The 20673-nt window shown below is 37.1% G+C and overlaps 1 protein-coding gene across 2 annotated transcripts in view; it reads left to right on the top strand.

Annotated features, from left to right (window-relative positions):
- RBFOX1 (RNA binding fox-1 homolog 1) overlaps positions 1 to 20673 on the top strand; it is a gene marked incomplete at both ends in the record, with an annotated part of 1359850 nt that overhangs the window by 920962 nt on the left and 418215 nt on the right. For both annotated transcript variants that reach the window (XM_082312185.1, XM_082312182.1), the window contains one exon: positions 20606 to 20647. In XM_082312185.1, the coding sequence (XP_082168311.1) occupies positions 20606 to 20647 (42 nt within the window). The remainder of the gene's footprint in view (positions 1 to 20605; positions 20648 to 20673) is intronic.

Here is a 20673-nt window from a genome sequence, read left to right as displayed (position 1 = left end):
TCAGGCCTGCCCTCCCCGGGCCCCAATGGTCGGCTCAGCTGGGGAGCGTGGGTCTGTCTGCTGTGTTTGGAAGGGAATGTTTAGAGGAACAGTGGAGCCGTGACACTGTTTATTTCACCTTATCCCTTGTCAACAGTGTTTCTCAATTATCTTTTTTTTTTTTTTGTGAGAAGATAAATGACCGGTCTCGGAGCTGCTCAACATTCAGGGAGTACAAGGGCTGTTGTTTATGTGTGGGTTTGAGCAATTACAGAAAGGGAAATGGATGGCTGCCTGACCACTGAGGAAGCACCTAAAGTGATCTGTACATCATTCTGCTTTGCCTTCTGGAAATCATTGACTACTTAAATTCCAGTACTGGATGGATATTTCTATGTTTCGACTATATAAATTTACCACTTTTCAGATATAAACATTTGTGTATATATTGGACTGAGGTTTTGACACTACATGGTTCTTGAGGCTCTTCAACAGAACCTGGCACCATTTCTACAGGCAAATGTAGAAGTTGTTTCATGAACAAAATAACTGCTACTCTTGCTGTGCTTTTTTCTTTAAAGAAGTTGCTGAGGCAGAGAAGCTTGGGGACAATTATTTAAACAAATGGCAAACAAACCAAAAGATTCACATTCCTATTTGTTAAAGTATACTGGTTACCACTCCTGTGACAGAGTCGGAGCTCTACACATCTTGCGTAAGCACCTTTGGTTCCGGAGCAGTCGGCTCCAGCAGCAGGATGGGCATGTGTGATCAGTAATTGTCCGGCCATCTCAGCTTAATGCCCTAGTGCAGCAAAGCCAACACTTTAAGACTTCAGCTCACATCTTCTCTTTCCTTTTCAATGCAGTGTAATTTTCTCAGTATTGTCGGGAAACTCTATCAGCCAGTATTTGCACAGGGCTTTTCTTCTTCCCCTCTAAAGTTGATTACACCTGTGGGGAATAAAATGACAAAAGAAACAAGATTCCCCACATGGTTACGGAGGGAATGCAGGGAAGAAACTGAGGAGATAATTTATCCTAAAGCTTCTAAATATTTCAAAGTGTTTGTTTTCAATATAAAAATGTAATTAAAAACTAGATTAATAAGTGATTAATAAGTCCTGAAATTGGTTTCAGGCTGCTTAAGTGAGCTGACAGCAAAGACTATCTTTTTGCTTCTGTGTAAGAAGAAAATAGAATTAATGTTCTTCAGATTTTTTTTCCTTTAAAAATACTGCAGTATAACCAAAAAATAAAAAAAGGTGACCAAGTTCTGAAGGTACTACTACCCTACTAGATTTTAATAGCATCTGTTTCTGTGAGAAATGCATGGTAAGGTGTATATTTTCTAAACATATTTTTGATTACATGAAGCGTTAACAGTTAGCTTTACACCTCCCATCATAAAAGTAATAATAAAAGAAAAGGAGAGTTCAAACTCTGTGATGGTAAATAATTGCTGTGGAACAAACCCTTGCTTCCCGGAGTCTTTGTTCATTTCTTTTTGCCACTAGGGAATTATTTTAATACATGAAAACTGTATTCAAGTTATGTTCCAGCAGTAAATGAGATCTACTAGACGTTATTTCTTTCCAGGACAATTAATTTCAAGCCAGCCTATGTTAAAGAAAGTACTAAGCAGTGTGTTTTATAATTGCTGGAAAGCTGTACATGCAATATTAAAATAGAAATACTGGGTTTCTTTTCAAGTTTTGAGTAATCCCAGTAGACTTGCAAGCTGCTATGAATAATTCTGTAAAGTCTAAGTGAAAGAGTTCAGATGTTTTTCCCCTTCTCTTTTAGATTACTGCAATTATTTGAGGCAAAAACTCAAAACACCTCAACATGAAGGAAAATGAAGACACTTTCTGTTAAGACTGAAGTAGTAATGGATAGCCTAAAGGCATCAACCTAAACCACCAAACTGATTACAGCAATGCTTTTTTTTTTTTTTTTTTAATGCATTTTCTCTCTCAAAGAAGTTGCCAGATGCCACCAATCATCTGGGAGTTAGCAACACAGCAACTTCATAACAGAAGAACTTACGCCAATGCCTAACTTCACTGTTAGTAGCTTAATATAATTAAATAGGTGTGTACATCTTTGTAGACCATTCCGTAATAATGGAATGGTCTTATTTGTAGTATCTCGATTTGAAGTATCTGACAGCCTGTGTTATATGCCATTTTTGCTTTGTTTTTTTTAATTTTTCACATATAGCTTAAACGTAGTGCATAGCATGTAGGACTGCGGAGGTGAAGAAGCATGCTTGGAAACGGCTTTTTCCATGAGAATCTGGTTGCTCCGTGGAACTGCACTGACAAGACAGTGTTTCTGCTTTCCATACACAGCATCATTACCTTTGGTAATTTCTATGCTGTGCTCTTGAAATAAAACCTGTAACAGAGACGGTGACCCTAGGTGGTCTTACAGACTTGCAAGTACTTGAAAAGAAGGTGTTAATGTTTTTTTCCCTAGGAAGGGAGACAGGAATTTTACCCTCCCCCGAAGTATTGTTTCCTCTGTAATTAGAGGCAAGACCATCCAAATACAGAAATCGGTGAGCTCACTGAGATAGTCTAGCAATGAGGGACTCTACTGGGATCAATTAACGTGATCTAGCTATTAAAGGGAAAGCAGAATATTTCCTCTTTTTCCCCCTCCTATGATTTGCCACATTCGTCTCTTAAATACGGACTCTTGAAAGTAAGAAAAGAAAGGTGTGTTTTGTTTTGGTTTTTTTTTCCCAACATTTCCAGAGCAATAAAAGTCATCAAAATGATCCTCAGTTATGCTGACAACCTCCTTGTTTCTTTTACACTCTAGATGAAGTGACATGCACATCTGGGTACCACTGGGATGGATTTTTGAATGGTGGTCCAACTTTTTTGCTGTTTAACAACAGAATTGCTCTCATGTTGAAACTTAGGCTCTGATTCTTAATCTTAGTACATTACATTATATATTTATGGGGTTTCTGTACTATTTTTTCCTAGTGTGGGATGTCCTTAGAACTGAATGTAGGTGGTTGATATCTTTTTTCACTGGTATTATATATCATCATACTGTATTACAACATATATGTGACTACATTTTACTGGTGGTCACAGGGGACAAACTTTCTGCTTTTTAAAATTTGTACAGTAAACACTGGGAAATCATGCCAAGATTGTCAACAATAATATATTAATAGTTTGAATGTTCTTTATTCCTTTTTCCATTTAATTGAAGTCATGCACGTGGCATTTCTCAAATGACCCAGATGTGGGCTTCTGAAGCATGTAGGTGAGCTAGCACGTAAGCCCATAAATTTAGTTCACTAGTGTGCATCAGCAATGATGATTACTCTAAATGTACTCAGAATGGACTAGACTGCTTTTTAATGTGCAAGTCGAGAGTGCTCATTAAGGGAGAAAAGATGAAACTTCCAGCACCTAGTACTAGGCTTAAAACCATTCCAGCTCCACTAGAACACAGTATTTTCTATTCCACATAAAATCAGTTTAGGTCTTGTTGGAAGTGACAGGATGCTAACAATTCATTTAAGAAAACATTTACTACTTTTAGGAAGATTTAATCTGTGTTACCCTGATCAAAGTTGAGGCTTTCCACCTGAGTAAGAGCTGGCTACCCAAGCTAAGTAGGAAGTGGAATTTCTAGCATGTCTGGCAAAGCACTATTCATGTGTTTCTCATTGCCTCTAAACAACAGAGGAAAAAATAGGTTTTGAAACTTGGTTATTGGACACTACAAGGAGTAAAATGCAGTGAAAATGGACTGCAGTATTCTTTTTTATTTTTAGAAAGTAATTCCAAACATCAGAGAGAGACTTTCTATAACCTAGTAATGAAGAATACTTCTTTCCTGTTCTCTGGGCCCCAGGCATTCTACGTTTCTGAAGCTGGAACATGACATGTACAACAAGAATGTATGAAATCTTTAAGAAATTTTTTTTAATACCTATATAACTGGTGAACTTTATTTTCTTCTCAGAAAGAAGAGATTATAGATATATTTCTTATATAATTGGTTCAGAGCTATCAAATAAAAACAAAAGTGACTCTCATCCTCCTTCCCTGTTCTCCTTGACACCCTGTGAAATGCCAAATTTGTCTGTCTTTACTTATCATGGAGATGAATATTTAGATAATGATAGCAAAGCTATTTAAAATGCAGAAGAACTCATTCCTTGGCTTATTTTGTGTTTCACTCAGTCCATTTTCCATTATAGTGCTTATGGACTCGGATTTCCACCCCCACCCTTCACCCCCATTTTGCTTATGCTTTTGACTTGCTTTGAGAAAAATCTTTTTTTTTTTTTTTTTTTTTTTCTTTCCTTCTCTGCTCCCCCCCCCCTTATTTTTTTTCCTAAAGACAGATGGTGGCAACACTGTTCTCCCTAAATAAAAAAGAACACAGCTGGTAAGGTGCAAGGCGAGGCTGGACCAGCCGGGCATGTCTGCTTCCAGTGCTGCAAAATCTCCCTTGGTTTTTCAGAGGAATTGCTACATAAACTAAGCATACAGTTATCTCCCCGCTAACTGTAACAGTTAAAAAAAAAAAAAAAATTAAAAAAATCACAAATAAACTAAATTTATGGCATAGTATAGATTCAGTACCTTTCCATCCTGGCTTGCATATTTAAATCCAGACTTGACTTAAGAAAAATTTATTGCAGTCTAATAACTATAAAATACTAAGAGGAAATAAAATCAATGTTGGCCCAAATCTTAGAATGCAAACCACACACACTCGCACACTGTAAAATATGGTCAAATACTGCTTACTCAGTAGATTCAGCTCTAGGAATCAAACAGAACTGAGAATGACTATAAAAAATATGCAGGAAATTAAAAAAATCTGTTTAATGGATGCCTGCAAATTGTCATTTTCATAAGATCAAGGTATTTCTTATTCCCCTCAGGTAAAAAGAATTCTCACTATTGATATCTGTCTGACGGGCAGATGAAAGGTGGTTGTTTGGTTGGTGTTTTCCTTCTTTGCAGTGTTTTTAGTCACGAGTCTTCGGCTGCTAAATGTACACCTATGAGTTACAGTGTTTCAGGAATCAAGTGAAAGGCTTTGGAAAAAAACAAGATATCTCCCTGATGTATTTTAAGTCTGGCTTTATTTACTAAAGAATGCTCTATAGTCATTTTAACGAATTATTGAACCTTACTAGAATGCAAAGCATACACTGAGTAAGAAGTATGCTTCTCTTGCCACTCTACATCTGTAACCCGCAATACTTATGCACAATTGCGAAGGTTAGATTCTAGAAGGAGGTTTTCTGTTTTTTACAAGAAGTCTTTATCTTCCTCAGGAACCAGGAAGAGGTACAGTGAGAGCTGAGACTGAGGAAAAGAAAAGGAAAAAAAAGAAAAAAGAATAAATTTTATGGAAAATTCTGGTATTTCAAAACAGATTTTGTCTTTATAAAAAATTCACTTTCATTCTAAATAACCTTTTAAAAAATGGACAGAGCTTTGCCTTGCGGTTGCTCTAGAGCCACAGAATCTCTGTGAGTTGGGGTCTCCAGCTCTAACGCAGTCCATTGGCAGTGGGTGCTCAGCAGCTGTGGGTTCTGGGAGCCTTAGTCAGGTGCCTGGATTGCATGGAAGGCTCCGCTCCCTAAAAACCTACCACATCGGTGTAGCTGAAGGAGAGGGGAATGAGCTTACAGAAAGCTGTTGGGGCATTATTAAGTTGCACACTCTGTGGCACTTCCCATCGTTGTTCTTCTGGCAAATCTAATGAACAAATGTCTGTTCGTAACCAGCTCTAGGTAAGCAGCAATACCTGTGTAGTTGGCTATTTGGTCACTTAAATAATATTTTTGCTGTCTTTGAACCTTTGTGGATTTTGACTGAAGTGCTTGTTGTACGTCGCCTGTTTTCAGTTTGGTCTGTACTGCTTGGTGTTAGGAAGCAGCACGCTGTTTCCCTTCTGTGTTCTCCACTTCCTAGTTGTTTCTGGGCTTTCAGGACTATCCCACGGTCTTCCTAAACTTTAGAAATTCAGAGACCTTCATGCCATGCAGCAGATGCAAGGCAAAGGCTGTATCTTAACTAGAGGTGCTTAGCTCCTGCAAGATTTACTTCTTTATGCAACGATGGGTGTTAGATACCAGAAATGCCATAGTTTAGATTTACTCGTCCATGATCGACATTACGGTGTAATTGAGCCCAGGTAAGAATTCTTAAGCAAAAGTATCTTTTCGCAATGGAAATTAGTTATTATTTTTAATGGCGTGTCTGTTTGAGGCACATTAGGAATTTTTTTCTAAGTAATAAGAGACAGCCCTGTCTCAGAATGTGCATAACAGAGACGTAAAAGGCCTGAATTCAAGTCTCTAGACACAATTAGAAATCAAAACAATTGCTATGATATGCTGAAAAACTAGACAAGTAACCTAATGCAGAGCAGCATTCCCTACCCTTTTAATTGCTGCTTATCCTGTCTCAGTAAGTGAGGTAATTGATGTTTTACTCTCAAAATTGATCTCCGTGTTTCAGGTAGTTAGCAGACTAGAATAGCTTTTACATCATAACGCTAAAAATCGATTCATCTCATAAACTAATCCCAGGCTTGAAAATTTGCTAAACCTGAAGACTGCCTAGCTTAAAAATAATGAGTTTGTTTGGACCTTGATTCCACTGGACTAGATGGCGATTAATCTGATTTAACCACACAGAACATCACGACGCTGTTCCTGCTCTTTTAAATTCTCCTGTTCTCATTTCCCCACGAGGGCCACATACATCAGAGCTTTGAGGAGCTCCACCTTATTTCTGTATGATACTTTGCTTATTCCTATTTAAGTGAAAGTAATTGTTTAGTATCATAGCAGACTGGCTAAAAAGAGAGTGGCTTTCAGTTTGAACAACTTGACCCAACGCCTCTTTGATAATATGCATCCTCTTGCAGTTGTGGAACTTACCTCAAGGATTTGGTTTTACTTTGCTTCTTGACAGTATATGCAAATAGCATTTCCAGAAGTAAAAGGGAGGAAAAAAAGAAATAATCTGCAGGCCAAAACGATTTTTGAGTGATTTTGCATATTTATCTCATTGCAAAATTTAGTAAAGTAAGTTCTACGAAATCTGTTCAGGTGTAAAAGCAGCAAAGAGTTGTTGCAAACATTGGAAACAAAGTGAATGAAAAGTAGTGAGTTACACGACACCTTGCTTGAGGCTACGACTGGACTGTATTGAATGCGCAGGCTGCACCACCCCACTGCGAACATTACTCCCATGCAAATGTGGATGAAACGTATCTTTTGAATTGTGCATGCTAATTATTATATTAATCATGTATATTATTACATGATGTTGAAATTAGTTGTTAATATAGTTATTTGATTTATACTGTGCTGCAATGAAAACGTATGGATACAGATATAGGTGGGAGAGATGCTTCCCTGTCTCTCTCCCTCTGTCTCCCTTGTATATAGAGCTATAGATAGATATACATGTAAGAAAACTTGGAGATGGAACTCTTTGTCCTTGATCACTTTCAATCTGGGTTCAGACATGGCAGAAAAGTGAAGATATGTATAGCTATATGAAGAAGAAAAGAGGTTATATTTATTGTAAAAAGAGATGATATTTAGATCTTTCATGTATATATAGTAAAAGATTTCTATGTGTCTTCTAAACTGACAGAGTTTCAGGTCACAGTTTACTTCACCTCAGGGTAGCTCATCACAGTTTTTTTAGAGATGTTGGGAGCAGCACTTCCATGCATAAGGATCATATGCAACGTGTCATTAAAATTACTTCAAAAGGTATAGATACAATAGAATTTTGAAGCTACAATTTCAAGCTTGTTATCATGGAGGTCATTGAAGAACATGACATTTAGTTGGCAAAATGAGCATGGGTGTGCATGCACGTGCACACACATACACAAGTTTAAATGTTTCCTTCTACTTTTCTGTTTTTTCGACAGTAAGGCCATTGCTGTGGTCTCATTAAAAGGTGAAAGAAAATGTTTAACTTTGTCAGCTGCACCTGATTTTTGCCAATGATTGTTCATTTTCTTACCAGAAAAGCAAAGAACATTTTAAATGAGACTTACTTGTTCAAGGTAACCTTACCGCTTCTGAGTGAGAAGAATATACTGCCCTAATGGATGCTCTTATATGACAATCTCTAAATGTCTTTCATTATTAAGTGTCAAGGTTTCTTTAGCAAAGCTTTAGAAATTCTTGGGAGAAATGTTTCATTGTAGCAAGCTGTAGCATTGCCACTAAAAATATATTGCTAATTAAAGTTTATTGACATTCTTTGTAATGCATTCTTAGAACAAGTAAAAGCACTGAGTAGTTATTGAATGTGAGGCGCTGCATCTTGTATAGTTAGTTAAGCTGTTTAGGAGAGGAGATTAAGGTACTATGCCCTTCCTTTCCCTATGCAGTTATTTGATTTGAGTATTGTGCAGAATAAAAAACTTTCCTCTCAGGATACCAATGCTGCAAACACTCGAAGAAACTTTGGTGTTGTCCCTCGCTTTTTCACTTGCTAGCCATGGACAAATTGGGAGGTAAGTTAAATACTTCCAAGGCCTACAAGGTACATCTCCCCATGGGGGAAAGGAATTTTGACTATTTGGAAAACAACTTCTTCACGGGACTGTTCCTAAGTTGAGCAGGGGTATTTAAAGTTACTTTAGCTGTGTGTGAATATAAATACAGAATTTGCAAATCATACCTCTACAGAGTTCCCGTTATGGGACCCTTCTCATCGCTAACAGACTTGCACACATTTAGCCATATTCAGCTATGGTGCAACATTACTGTTTTAGAAGAACAGCATGTGTGTTTCTAATGTATCAAGCTGCATGGTCCATGCTGGTGGGAGGGGAAGCTCCTGAGGCATTGCTTTCCTCCACTGCCAGGTGGGACACCTGGTTTTGTATATGATAGTTTAGCCCAACATACACTGCAGCTCCAGCGTGCCTCTGAAGCACTGTAACTGCTATGCTGCGTAACACCCTACGCTGCCCCACAGAGGGGCTGCTGACACGGGGTAGTGGGTGCAGGCTTTGCCAGGCTGCCAGTTTTCCAGAGGAGCAGGCAGGCAACGATCACGAATTGCAGAGCGGGTCTCAGAGGCAGAACTTTAGGACTCCTAGAAAAATTCATAATTTGGAGCAATCTGCAGACATCTGTGTTATCCCATTGAGAAGAAACCTGGCAAACCATAATTTGAGTCTCTCTCCTGTTAGTGGCATCATCTGGGGCTAAATATAGCCCGTGTTATTACGAGGTACTTCGTGCTCGCTTTGTTCTCATTTACTGGTGTATTTTGTTCTCAATACTTCTGTGTTTGGCACTGCAATTATCTTGGTATCTTTTTTCCTTTAATGTTAAAAGATCATCAACTGTTAATTGATAACTCATTTTAATAATGCAGACAACAGACAGTAAAAAACATTACTTATTATGCTTACGTTACTATTTAGAATCATAGAATAGTTTGGGTTGAAAGGGACCTTTAAAGGTCATCTAGTCCAAACTGCAATCCGTGATTTCTTACTGACATCATGACAACTTGCAAACTGTCGCAAGTGATAACATAATGATCTTTAGGCGCAAGCAGGAGAAGCGTTCGCACCGTCGTGCCACATCTCTGGAGTACCGAACCACAGTGACTCTGTGATCATTTTGGTAAGTGCAAGGAACTGGAGTTATTCTTCAGATGGTTGCCAGAAGACTTTTACCCTTCCTTATGTCTCTAAATCTAAAATTACCCATTTCAGTAGAGTTCCTCTGCAATTCTGTTGCTGTAAGAAAGAGCAAAGTACTGCTTTTGGTATGTAAGATTTGCAGTACAAATCAGAAACAAAACGGGATTTTTACATGTTGTACTAGTATTAACAGCTTCGAGAAGTGATTGTTTTGTGGCTCTAAGAGCCAAACGTTCTGCCTGCTTGTACAACCTACAGTTCCACTGAGTAACATTATCAGAGTTGTAAAAAATTGTGTAAGAAGGTCCTTATGGCATGTTTGGTCTTATAGCTCATTAAATACCTGCCTGCAGTTTCTTCTGACTCCAGCTTCTTGCAGTTACAGAAATGGTCAGGGGACCTGCGTACTGGCGAGGGGGCGCGAACCCTAATGCAGAGCGCGGCTCATGCCACAAGAGTAAGAACAGCCCTAGTTGGGGGGTGTGTGTGTGTGTGTGTGTGTGCGCACATTTTTTCTCTCTGGGACTAATTCATTCATTTGAAAACAAAGGAAAAACACTTCTGGGTTTGGGCATATTTACTAAGTATCACACACAGGGTATGAAGTTCTCTCTCTAAACTTCATGAAGGCATAATTCCTCCATGTCTTTGCTGCGCTTTAGGAGAAGACTATCACCCGAGGGGTCCACAATTTGATAAATTATTGCAGTAAAGGCAACCTCTGCCTCGCTCAAAAGATTTATTATAAAACAAACTCATCAGTGCAACAAAGGTTACAATGCTTGTGTTTTGATGTGTTTTGGTGTGTGTGTGTGCAAGCACAGAACTGATCATTGCATTTCCTGTGCAAAACAGAAAGGGATCATTTAAAAGACACTAATGACATTTAGAAGCCTACTTCCTATTGAAAATATGTGCGGATTCTAATTATTAATTTGCATCTTGCATTTATGTCCTTGCAATTCTCTCCCAAGAGCTCAAGATAAGTTGCACATATGTGTTTCATAAATAATGAAGTTATCCACCAAAATTTCAAGCTTTAGGTAGAGTGATACATGAAAATAGCCTATCATTTTTAATGTATTTACTTCATGATGTTCACCTTTTTTTGCAATCAAATTTTACTGACAAGAATATCTATATAAAGTACATGTAATTGTATAGGCATGGATTATTTCTTAGTAAGAAGGTTTAAAATTTGCACACAAATCCTGCTTATGCCAGTTCTTACCTGTTTAAGAAACAAAACTCAAAACAAAAAAAAGAAAAAAGGAAAAAAAACCCCCAACAACCACAACCTAATACCTTGACCAACCAACTAAATTAAACTATAGTAGGATACTGTTAATTAACTCTCAGTTAAAAACAATTGTAGAATTTAAATTGTTAAAAATTCTAAGGATTTCCTACTTTATCTGCAGATGAATAAAATAAGTTTTCCAGATAAATTTACTGATGATTGATTTATTAGGTTAATACTGCAGAATGACATTTTAGTATGTTTTGTATCTTTTCATATAAATTAAACTATTTTTTATGTATATAAAAAAATATATATACACACATGCCCTTCCACTTTATAACACTCTAAAGAGTAATATTTTAATTAGAAAAAGAGTAACTCTGAGGAAGGGGTCAAATCAGAGTTTGGATATCTGTCAACTCATTGGCTTCTTGCTGAGCTGGCAATATCTTGTTTCTCAGACCAGTTCCTTCTATAATGGCCTCTTCAGCCAATAATGTGGATCTGCCAGATAAAAGCTGTGTTTGGGGTTTTTTTGTAATTTGTCAAGCATCGGTGACTGAATGAACTTGACTTATTTTTATCAGCACACAAGCACGGCAAGTAGCCTTCCAGATGTTTACTGATAACACGCAGGCGGTGTCTATAGTAGCAATTTGTACCATAACTAGCTTTGGTAATTGTCTGAAAATCCATGCCTGTCTCCAGTGATATCCTTATTGTCAGTCTTGTATTCTCTCCTCTTCCCTGAAGTGTCTTTCCGAGTTGTTATCTGCAGTTAGTGTAACTGGCACCTTAACAGACTAGTATTAATTTTCTGTTCAAAATATAAGAAACTCTTCCATGTAAAATGGAGTTTTTACTTAAATCCTGTCTTAATTTTATTATATGTTCTTGGCCTATAGTTTTTAGTCATTGTCTCTGTCGATTATCTTTACTTCAGAAAAATCTACTATGCAGCATATCAGATTTTTTGCCTTCTTTATGTAATGCAGACCAATAGAATTCATTTCAAAAGCTGTTAGCAGTACCCAATACTCAGATATTAATGAATATATCTGATTTCTTCATTCTATATTTACAGTAGCTTCAGAGTTTATCACTTAATAAATGCCATTATCTGCATTAATTTTTTTTCTGGATAGAGACTTTAAGGAAAGAGACTTAAGATCCATTTTCCAAAAGTTACAAAATTTTACAAGAGTAAATTCTTGTAATAACAATATGCTTATGAAACAAAAATGATTTATGCTGCAGTAAACAGTGTAATATGTGTAATACGCCAGGCTTGGTCTGGTAGGTTTGCATTCTAAAATAATATAATTTTAGTTCTATACTGGTTGTTGCTTTAATATCACAGTATTTTTAATTACATTTTTCATAGTGTCCATTTATTCTTTTTAGTACAGTGACTTTGCCTTCTGATTATTCCTTATAGTACTTACTGTGTTATGCAGGGAAATTAAATAAAATGCACTATAGCTAGTCTTTTATGTATAAAAGGAGTTTATATTTGAATACTAAGTATAGATGAAGTTTCTCATGGGATTGTTCCATGCAGAATTTAATACATGCAGAACATGCATGCAGAATTTAATTTCGAGGCTTTACCACACAAGTGGTTTTCTAGAATGGTACTTGCAACAAGTATTTTTTTAGAGACCTTTTTCCTAATTTATATTAAAGTATACTGCAAAGTAGTTTCCAATATAAATGCACCAGTGCCTTAATGTTCAAGAGTTAGTCACATAATGTAGATGCAAAATAAACATAAACCAGTTTTTGTCTTCATGGTACTTTTCACAAGGGCATACCAGAGTCCCACGGTTCCTAAACTTTTTATGAAAAAACAGGGAGCTGCTTATATAACAGGATACGATGTGGGAGCACGGGGAAAGCTGCGGTGCTGGCTGCTGTTACGCCACCTTGCAGGTCTTTGACTCTTCAGAAAATGAAGAGCTTCCAGGCTATGCTGCAGCAACACGAATTTCCTTGAATGCACTCAGGGAGCCAAAGGCAAATTCAGTGACGTGGGTATCTTTGTGATCTGCAGCACGCTTTGGGCATATAACCAAGGCTATTTAAAAAAATAAATTTTTTTGCAAAAAAACAAAACCAAAAAAACCCCAAAACTGTATTTGCCAGGTAACAATGCTGGTCAAGCAGTGTAGGTAATCTTGCTGAAAAAACATATCTTAGCTTGAAGCCAAGAAAAGGTGAAAATTGGACTTTGGGGTTTCTCAGTTGATTGAAGGACCCATTTTACACAAGGAAATAATTGCCTACAAACTGTTTTATTTTTTTTTTTTACAGTGTTTCTATTTTATTTTTGGAGATGTTCTACTTTCTTGTCTCAATAAAATTATCCTGTTTGGAATATTTTGCCAATTTGAGGGCAAGAAGAAAAGGAGAGGGAGAAATGCCTGTAAAACCATAGATTATTTTTTATGGAAGATGAGATGGTCCCCATTTACATTTACAGCTTTACAAGGATTGTAGCACTAGGCTCTTTTTCTTTTTTTGATGGAAATGCTTAATCTGAGCTCAATGGGCCATAATAATTGCCTGTTTCTTCCAGTAGAAATAAACCCACTTGTACGTGACACTTGAAACCTTAACTCTGCTTAGTATTACGTGCAGAACTCTAGACAGTTCTTCACCCAAATATATTTATGACAGCAGCGCTAGTCGATATACGATACCAAGCCAAGGGCATTTGAGAATAAATCAGTCCCTCTAGCTACTGCTATAGCACAGTAACTGATGGTTGTAATAAAACCCCATGAAATTAAAATTCTGTGCATGCAAACACATGTACCTAGCCAAGAGAAACCCGAAGCTCTCTGTTCTGGAAAAATTTGCATATGCACAGACATATACACTCTGTACCCCTTTGTATTAGTAACACAAGGTACACAAAAAGTCTATAGGTTTTCAGCACTGTATCATCTTGTTAGACTCTCCAACATTTGGGGCTTTCGGAAGTCGTGTAGAAAAAAATGTAAGCAGCTCACAGCAGAGGAGGAGGATGGTCCCAGTTACTCCTTGAGGAAAAATATTCTTGATTTTGTGTCTGAAAGCCTCTTGATGATCCTGTAAGTCACTACCAAAGGCTCTGAAAACCCCATTTCCAGTTCAAATCATCCTATATGTTTATGCGGTTACTGATATTTTTAACGAGTCTTCTTTGTTTGACAACCTCAGACTCTACTTTGTGGCACTGTGAGCTCTTGGGGTGGACATTGTTTCTTCATTTGTGTTTTGGGTTTTCACATGAAGTACAGAGAAGCCATTTTAAATTAATACACAACATTATTTATACTTTTATATACAAGCCCGTACTCTCTCCACATAATAAATGACTTGAAGCATCATTTTTTCTGAATTCTGTAAGGCAATGAGATAAGGAAAACTAATATGTAATAAAATGATGCAAGGGAAGTGACTGTTTCCACATGAAATACAGCAGACGGCAGCGTACGGCGTATCTCCTTGTGTAGCACAGCATTTTTGTGCAATGTGGCAAGGAAAAAACCCAAGCATTTAATTTTTGAGAGAAGACTTTTACAGTCAGATGAGTATCTAATAAGAGAAAACACTGGTAGATGGATTTTGCAAATAGTATGAAAAAGTATGGACTGTCTTATAGTATCTAGTGAAATACAACTAGTGTGACTGTGATGGAGTAATGTGTGGTTTTATTTCAGCTATTTAATCTATGTATGAATGAGGAGAAATAGGAGACCTTGATCAGATAAATAAGCAATTACTAATTGTGAAGTTACATTCCGGTAAAAGCACTGTGACTGCGATCAGTGCCAAGTCTTTCGCATCCGACTCTCACGCTCCACAGTTCATAGTAGGTATTGACTGTAAACTATCCTTCCCTAATGAAAAGAGGCATATTGTTACAATTCGGGTAGTCAGATTTGCATTTTCCTTTTTGAGGTGGAAGAAGAAAGACAAAAATGTTGGAGGGCCTTTCCTGGAACTAGTGTTAGAGCAGGTTAGAGTAGAGTAAGCTGCACAGAAAATCATGGATAAGTAATTCCGGTGTGGCTGCTCACTGGGAACAGGATGGCTTTATATACACCCTTTTCAGAACACAGGCTAAGTGCATTTACCACAAATGTGCGTTTATGGTAGAACAGCTAGAATATAAAAGACTTCAGCTGTTGGCTTGCCAACTTTCAACCACTGGGACTATGCTGCATTTCAAATGACCACCTCAATCCTGAAAGTATTTTGAATTTGTAAATGTGAAACAAATACTTGGGAATGTTGTACCATAACAAAATGGTTTTTCTTTTACATTTTAAGTGGAACCTTTCTGTAAATAACCCTGTCACCATCGTATTGTTCTCTTTGCCTCATCACCTAAACCCTTTCTTTAAAATGACACTTAAAAAGCTTAGTATTACAAAACCTCCCCAGGTGGACTCTTGGTATTCCTTGTCAACTTGAGTAATACTGCTGCCCTCTCAATCTGTCCATTGCATCCATAGATGGGTCCTATTTTCTGTTTGTGTTTCGGTTTCTTCAGAGCTAGGGCTTGCACGTCCTTATGAAGAGTGGATGACTGATAAATACATTTAAAAGATCTTGAGACTCCCACCTGCTACTGTTACTTAAAGAGAACAAAACATACTTCCCTGTTCTATTTATGTTCATGAACTCAGCAGAGAATGACACCAGCAGGCTGCACAGTGTTTCCAGAGGGTCTTTTTTTGTTTAAAATGATGGAGCCTGACAGCATGAGTGTCTTATAAGACTGTTGTCTTATAAAAAGACCTGTAGTCTTGAACTATTGTTCAAGTTCTTTAAAATTTTTTCCTTGATGAAATCCTTTAAAGAAAATCAATATTTTATGCATTCTTCCACTAAACTGTGGTATGTGAGAGCTTGACATAATGACACTCACCATATTGACCAGGTTCTTCATGCAGTCTTGAACGAAAAGGAATAAATAGTTCATTGCATATGGTTCAATCCAGAGATATAACGAAGTAAGTGTAGGATTGAGAAGCACTGTATTTAAAATTGCAGGATGTGCACAAGGTTTGCTTCTAAGGTCTCTTGATCATTAATTAAATATGTTATGGCTTTCAGTTTCTCTCATTTATCTGTACAGGTTTACATATTGTAAATGCATTATTTATGTTTTCCCTTAAGTGCTTAGTACTGCCAGGATGTTTCTCTTAAACTGGCACAGAGAGCAAAAAAGACAAAACGAGCGAGCAAATTTGGCACTGGTTAGCGGCACAGAAAGCCGCTTGTGCCCAAATGAGCCTTTCCCGATGTATTTTAATAAACTTGAACTGATAAATAGACAGACAGATAGATAGATAGAAGGGATCATTGTTTAAACTATGAAAAATATTTTTTCGTTGTTTGGCTTGTTTCATTTTTTCTTTTTAATCTCACCCTAAGAAGGCATTATCACTGAGCCTTGCTGCTTTTGTTCTGGAAAGCTTCTAGTATGAAGGGTGATGAGGGAGCTACCTACATGGAAGTTCACTCTCTGAGGGAAGCAGTGAAATGGATTTTGTTATTACAGCTAAAACATACGGCTGGGAATCAACCATTTGCTGAACTTCAAACAAAGGAAATCGCCGCCGTTGGTGTGTCCTGCAGGTCGCCCCCGTTGTCTTCCTCCATTCCTTTTAGTAAACAGAACACCATGGATGTGGTCGTAGTTTGAGTCAAAATAGATTTTAAAATACAACTCTCACACTCATATGAAAGCTGTTTGTTTTAAAATAAATGGATATTTTTGTTCTAATTGTTTTGCCAGCAGATGTGGTGTAGCAGTTGGATGTTAAGACACAGTCGCCCTCTCCTCACTTGTACATGTTTGTTCTTATTCACTCTTTCCCTCCCTATTTTATTCTCCCACTGTTCCTAAATACTTCTTTTCAATCTTAAATAACATTTCTATTCTGGTCTCTGTGATGTTAGGTATTTGTCAATTTCATGTTTAAAATTATAGTAGCAGATAGCCTTATAGATGACTAATTAAAACACAGAATTAATTATCTGCTTAGATAGTCAATAACTATAAGCTTTGCTCCACTCCAAAATATCTGAAACACTTTTTTTGGTTGGTTGTTTTTTTTACAAATTTTGCCTTTCTTCCATTCCAAAATTCCCCACCACCACCACCACGACCCTGGGTTTCCAAATACCCACCGTTACTGGAAGCTTGCATGTTTACGTTATTAGCGTACATGGAACCAGCTGTTCTGAGTCAGACCGGGGGTCTGTCAGTCTGAGGTACCATCACTGGCTGCCTGTTATTTTCATTTGTTGCCATCTAGTTGGTTTTTTTGGGAGAGAAGCAGCAATCATTCCAGCTTTTCCAGCTCCATGTTATTTATGATTTCATAGACACCTACTCCCAGCCATCTCTTTTTCCAGGCTGAAGTATTCTGGTCTTCCTACTTGTTCCTGTCTAGATATATTTCCTTATCTTTAACCACCTTTGTCACCTTTCTGTCTGAAGACAGAATGCCTGTAAATCTGTGCAGCTCGTGTGAGGTCAGAGCCAAAAGTTTCATCCCGTGGGGAAGAGGACAACACATTCTTTTGAAGGGTGATGTTAAAGGTACAATCTGAATATATTTTCCCCTATATCTAAATGGAAATAAAATAGTAAATATAAATTTCAGAAAGTCTTTCCAAAAGACTCTTCACAATCATCTCAAAAAAGCCTAAACTAATACCGTAGAATAGTTTGCAGCTGCTGTGGCATAAACAAAGTATCTTCATCATTTACCTAAGCATGCAACCAGCATGTCCAGGCCCACCAACATGATATGGCAGATGAAACGGGAAGAATTGTAAATCTCTCCTTGTTTATGGATTTTATCAGAGAGACTAAACTTGTGAGCCAAGTATGGCTGTGCCGTACAAAAGTAAGAAAATCGGAGGATAAACACATTGTAGATGGCATGGAAGGATTATCTAATTCCATATCCCATGGCTGTAAAGCAAATGTAGATCTGATGGGGTTTCTTTCTTAAGTACCAATGCAATATACAGCAGCATTTTGAATAACCCTTATCTCCTGTTGATTTCTATGTTGAACATCTTTTCTACATGATTACATTTTTGGCTGCTTCTGAAGCTTTTAAAATTATTATTGCTACTAATACTTAAGTATTAGTACTTAATACCTACAAATAATTACAGTTCTACTATGTTCTGCAGGCAAGTTATGAAATATACCCCCATTGCTAAAGTTATGCTCTCAAGGCATCTAACTAGAGAAAACAGGCAAATTGGACAAGAGATGCAAAAGAAAGTTGGAGAAAATGATGTTGAAATAAATAAAAAGTAATCACAACATTCCGGCATTCTGTAATGCACTGCGTGTTCTATTATGTTCTCCTTTTTTCCCTTTGTTCTCTTCAATTAATCACTATGTTGTTTGTTCGGTTTTCTTTTTCTTTTTTTTTTAATGCCTGAAGAGTACCCTCAGAAATACTGGAATTAATGGTATAGGTTGAACATTTTTTCTAGAAAAACAGCTGGTATATGTAGGACACAAGTTACAGAATGTAAGGCTGGGAGCCTTATCCGAAGAAGCTGACCAGTGAAATATTATAAAGACAAATCATTCTGGATGTTGTTCAGTTTGCTGAGTGGAGCTCATGTGCTGTTAGTTGGGCAAATTACTTTCCTCATTTCTTTGTGCACCCATTTATCGATGGAAAAATGAAAAACCATACTGATACTGCCTTGTGTTATGACTGCTCAGGACAAAACTGAATAAGGCAGTAGTAGTGTTGTTATGTTTATAGAATATATCCTACAGTCAAAGGGTGGGTAACTTTAGATGGTTATGATTTTAAACTCGTTTGTTGTAATGTGTGTAGGACCATTGTCTAAAAACTAGTCACATTTCAACTAATTTTTTTTTCTGAAAATTGGAGTTAAAATCTCTGGTGTGGACGTTTGCACAGAGAAAATCCCTAAATGATAACAGTAAAAAAACCTAACCAAACAAAACAAACAAAAACCCCCAAATCCACTTCAGACTTGGGCTAGACGATCATTGTAGGTCCCTTTCAACTGAAATATTCTATTCTGCTTTATATTTTTTAAACAATGTGAATAGATGCATCTAGAGCAGATTCAGATCTAAAATTAACTTTTGAGACTTACGTAAGTACATTTATAATGCAGACTGAGGTAACCTTAAAGTAATTTATACATGGTGTGAAGGCATAAACTTTGAAAAATGGAGTTATTAGTCTGCAAGAGATAGTCACTTTAGCTGTACTTAATTTTACTCTTTAGGGGAAGATTGTAAATAGATCTATGCTGAATCCCTTTACCTTTTGTTCCCGGCTAGAGAACTTTAAGAGCATTTGTTGCTGTTAGATTTGTATTTTTGTACAGGGACTATGTTGTAAAACTTCTGCTATATATATAGAAGGTTTAGCTTGTAACTTATTTATTAGGACTCATTTTTCTGTGTTGAAAAACAGGCTGGCAGTTTTATTCTTTTGTAAGTAACCTAACTTTGCCTGAGAAGTTCCCCTTTTCATCATCACAACAGAGTAAAAATATCTCATACAAATTGGTATTGGTTCACGTTTTAACTTTTTGCAAGTGCAAAGTAGTGAAAAGTAAACTCTGAACCTCTGAAAATATCCGTAGAAAACGGATTCAGGTTTCATCAGATTTCTTTTACGTGTTTTGTGAATTGTGTTTGCCATTTACTTCAATTACAGAAACGGCAGTGGTTACACTTCAACGCTAATGATACTAATGATTCTAGAAGTATTCCAAACATACTTTATTTTAAAAATGAAACAAAACCAAAAACCAACCAAACAAAAAAAACCCCTTTCACCACAGGCTGGACAAATCAACATCTGAGTGCCTTCCTGAGCACCTGAGCAAAGCTTTTAAAGTTTTGTTCAAGAGGTCCTGGTGGCAGGATTGAGTGAGAAACCAGGGAGCGAGAAAGCAAACCAGGCAGGGGGTGTTTCACTGCTGCTCCTCCGCTTCTTGAGCTCTTTCTGGAGGAGCCCCTTTCTTTTTGGCAGAGTGGTGACTTCACAGATTGTGCTCACATCTGCTGCTACTTGGTAGTGAGGTCTTGTTCAGCAACCAGCTCTCAAACTCTAAGAGTGTTTCTCATAAACCTGGCAGAACAGAAAGACAGGAGTATGGAAAAAAAATACGTATTGGAATCAAGTCTTCTTCAGGGTTATTTTTATACCTGATCAGAACTGGATGTTGTCATAGGAATAGTTTATCACTTCTTAAAGCTTCTATGTCTTTATTTCTAAGGTGTACTGTGAATATATCGTGGTATCTTAGTAGTGGGATATTCAGAAATATAACACAGACTTGCGATAGAACAGCAAAAGGGGAAAGCTTCTTCCTGAACTGAACTGCCAAGGAGATCTTTAAAAAAATGCTGTTGTACTTCAGACTTGTGGTGGGTTCTGGTGTTAATTTCCTTTTGACCTTTGTAGATTTAAAATAATAAGTGAAAAAATAATACTTTTTTGTAGTAATTATTCTAACTAGATCCACGATACAATGTTGTGTTTAGACTCATAGCTGTGTTTCCAGTATTTGTGTAAGATATGTAGACCTAGCAGCTTTGCTGTGGCAAGAATGCTGTGCTTTCAAAGTTGTTGTTTTTTGTTTTTTTTCTTTTTTCCTCTTGTAGAGTTCAAAGCAACAGATGAGTTGTGAAAGAGAACAACTAAGGGTAAGTGCAATGATATGCAAAATGTT

This window comes from Platalea leucorodia (assembly GCF_965183815.1).
Source record: "Platalea leucorodia genome assembly, chromosome: 5".
NCBI classification, from domain to species: Eukaryota; Metazoa; Chordata; class Aves; order Pelecaniformes; family Threskiornithidae; genus Platalea; species Platalea leucorodia.
This window is presented reverse-complemented; position numbering and strand designations above follow the sequence as displayed.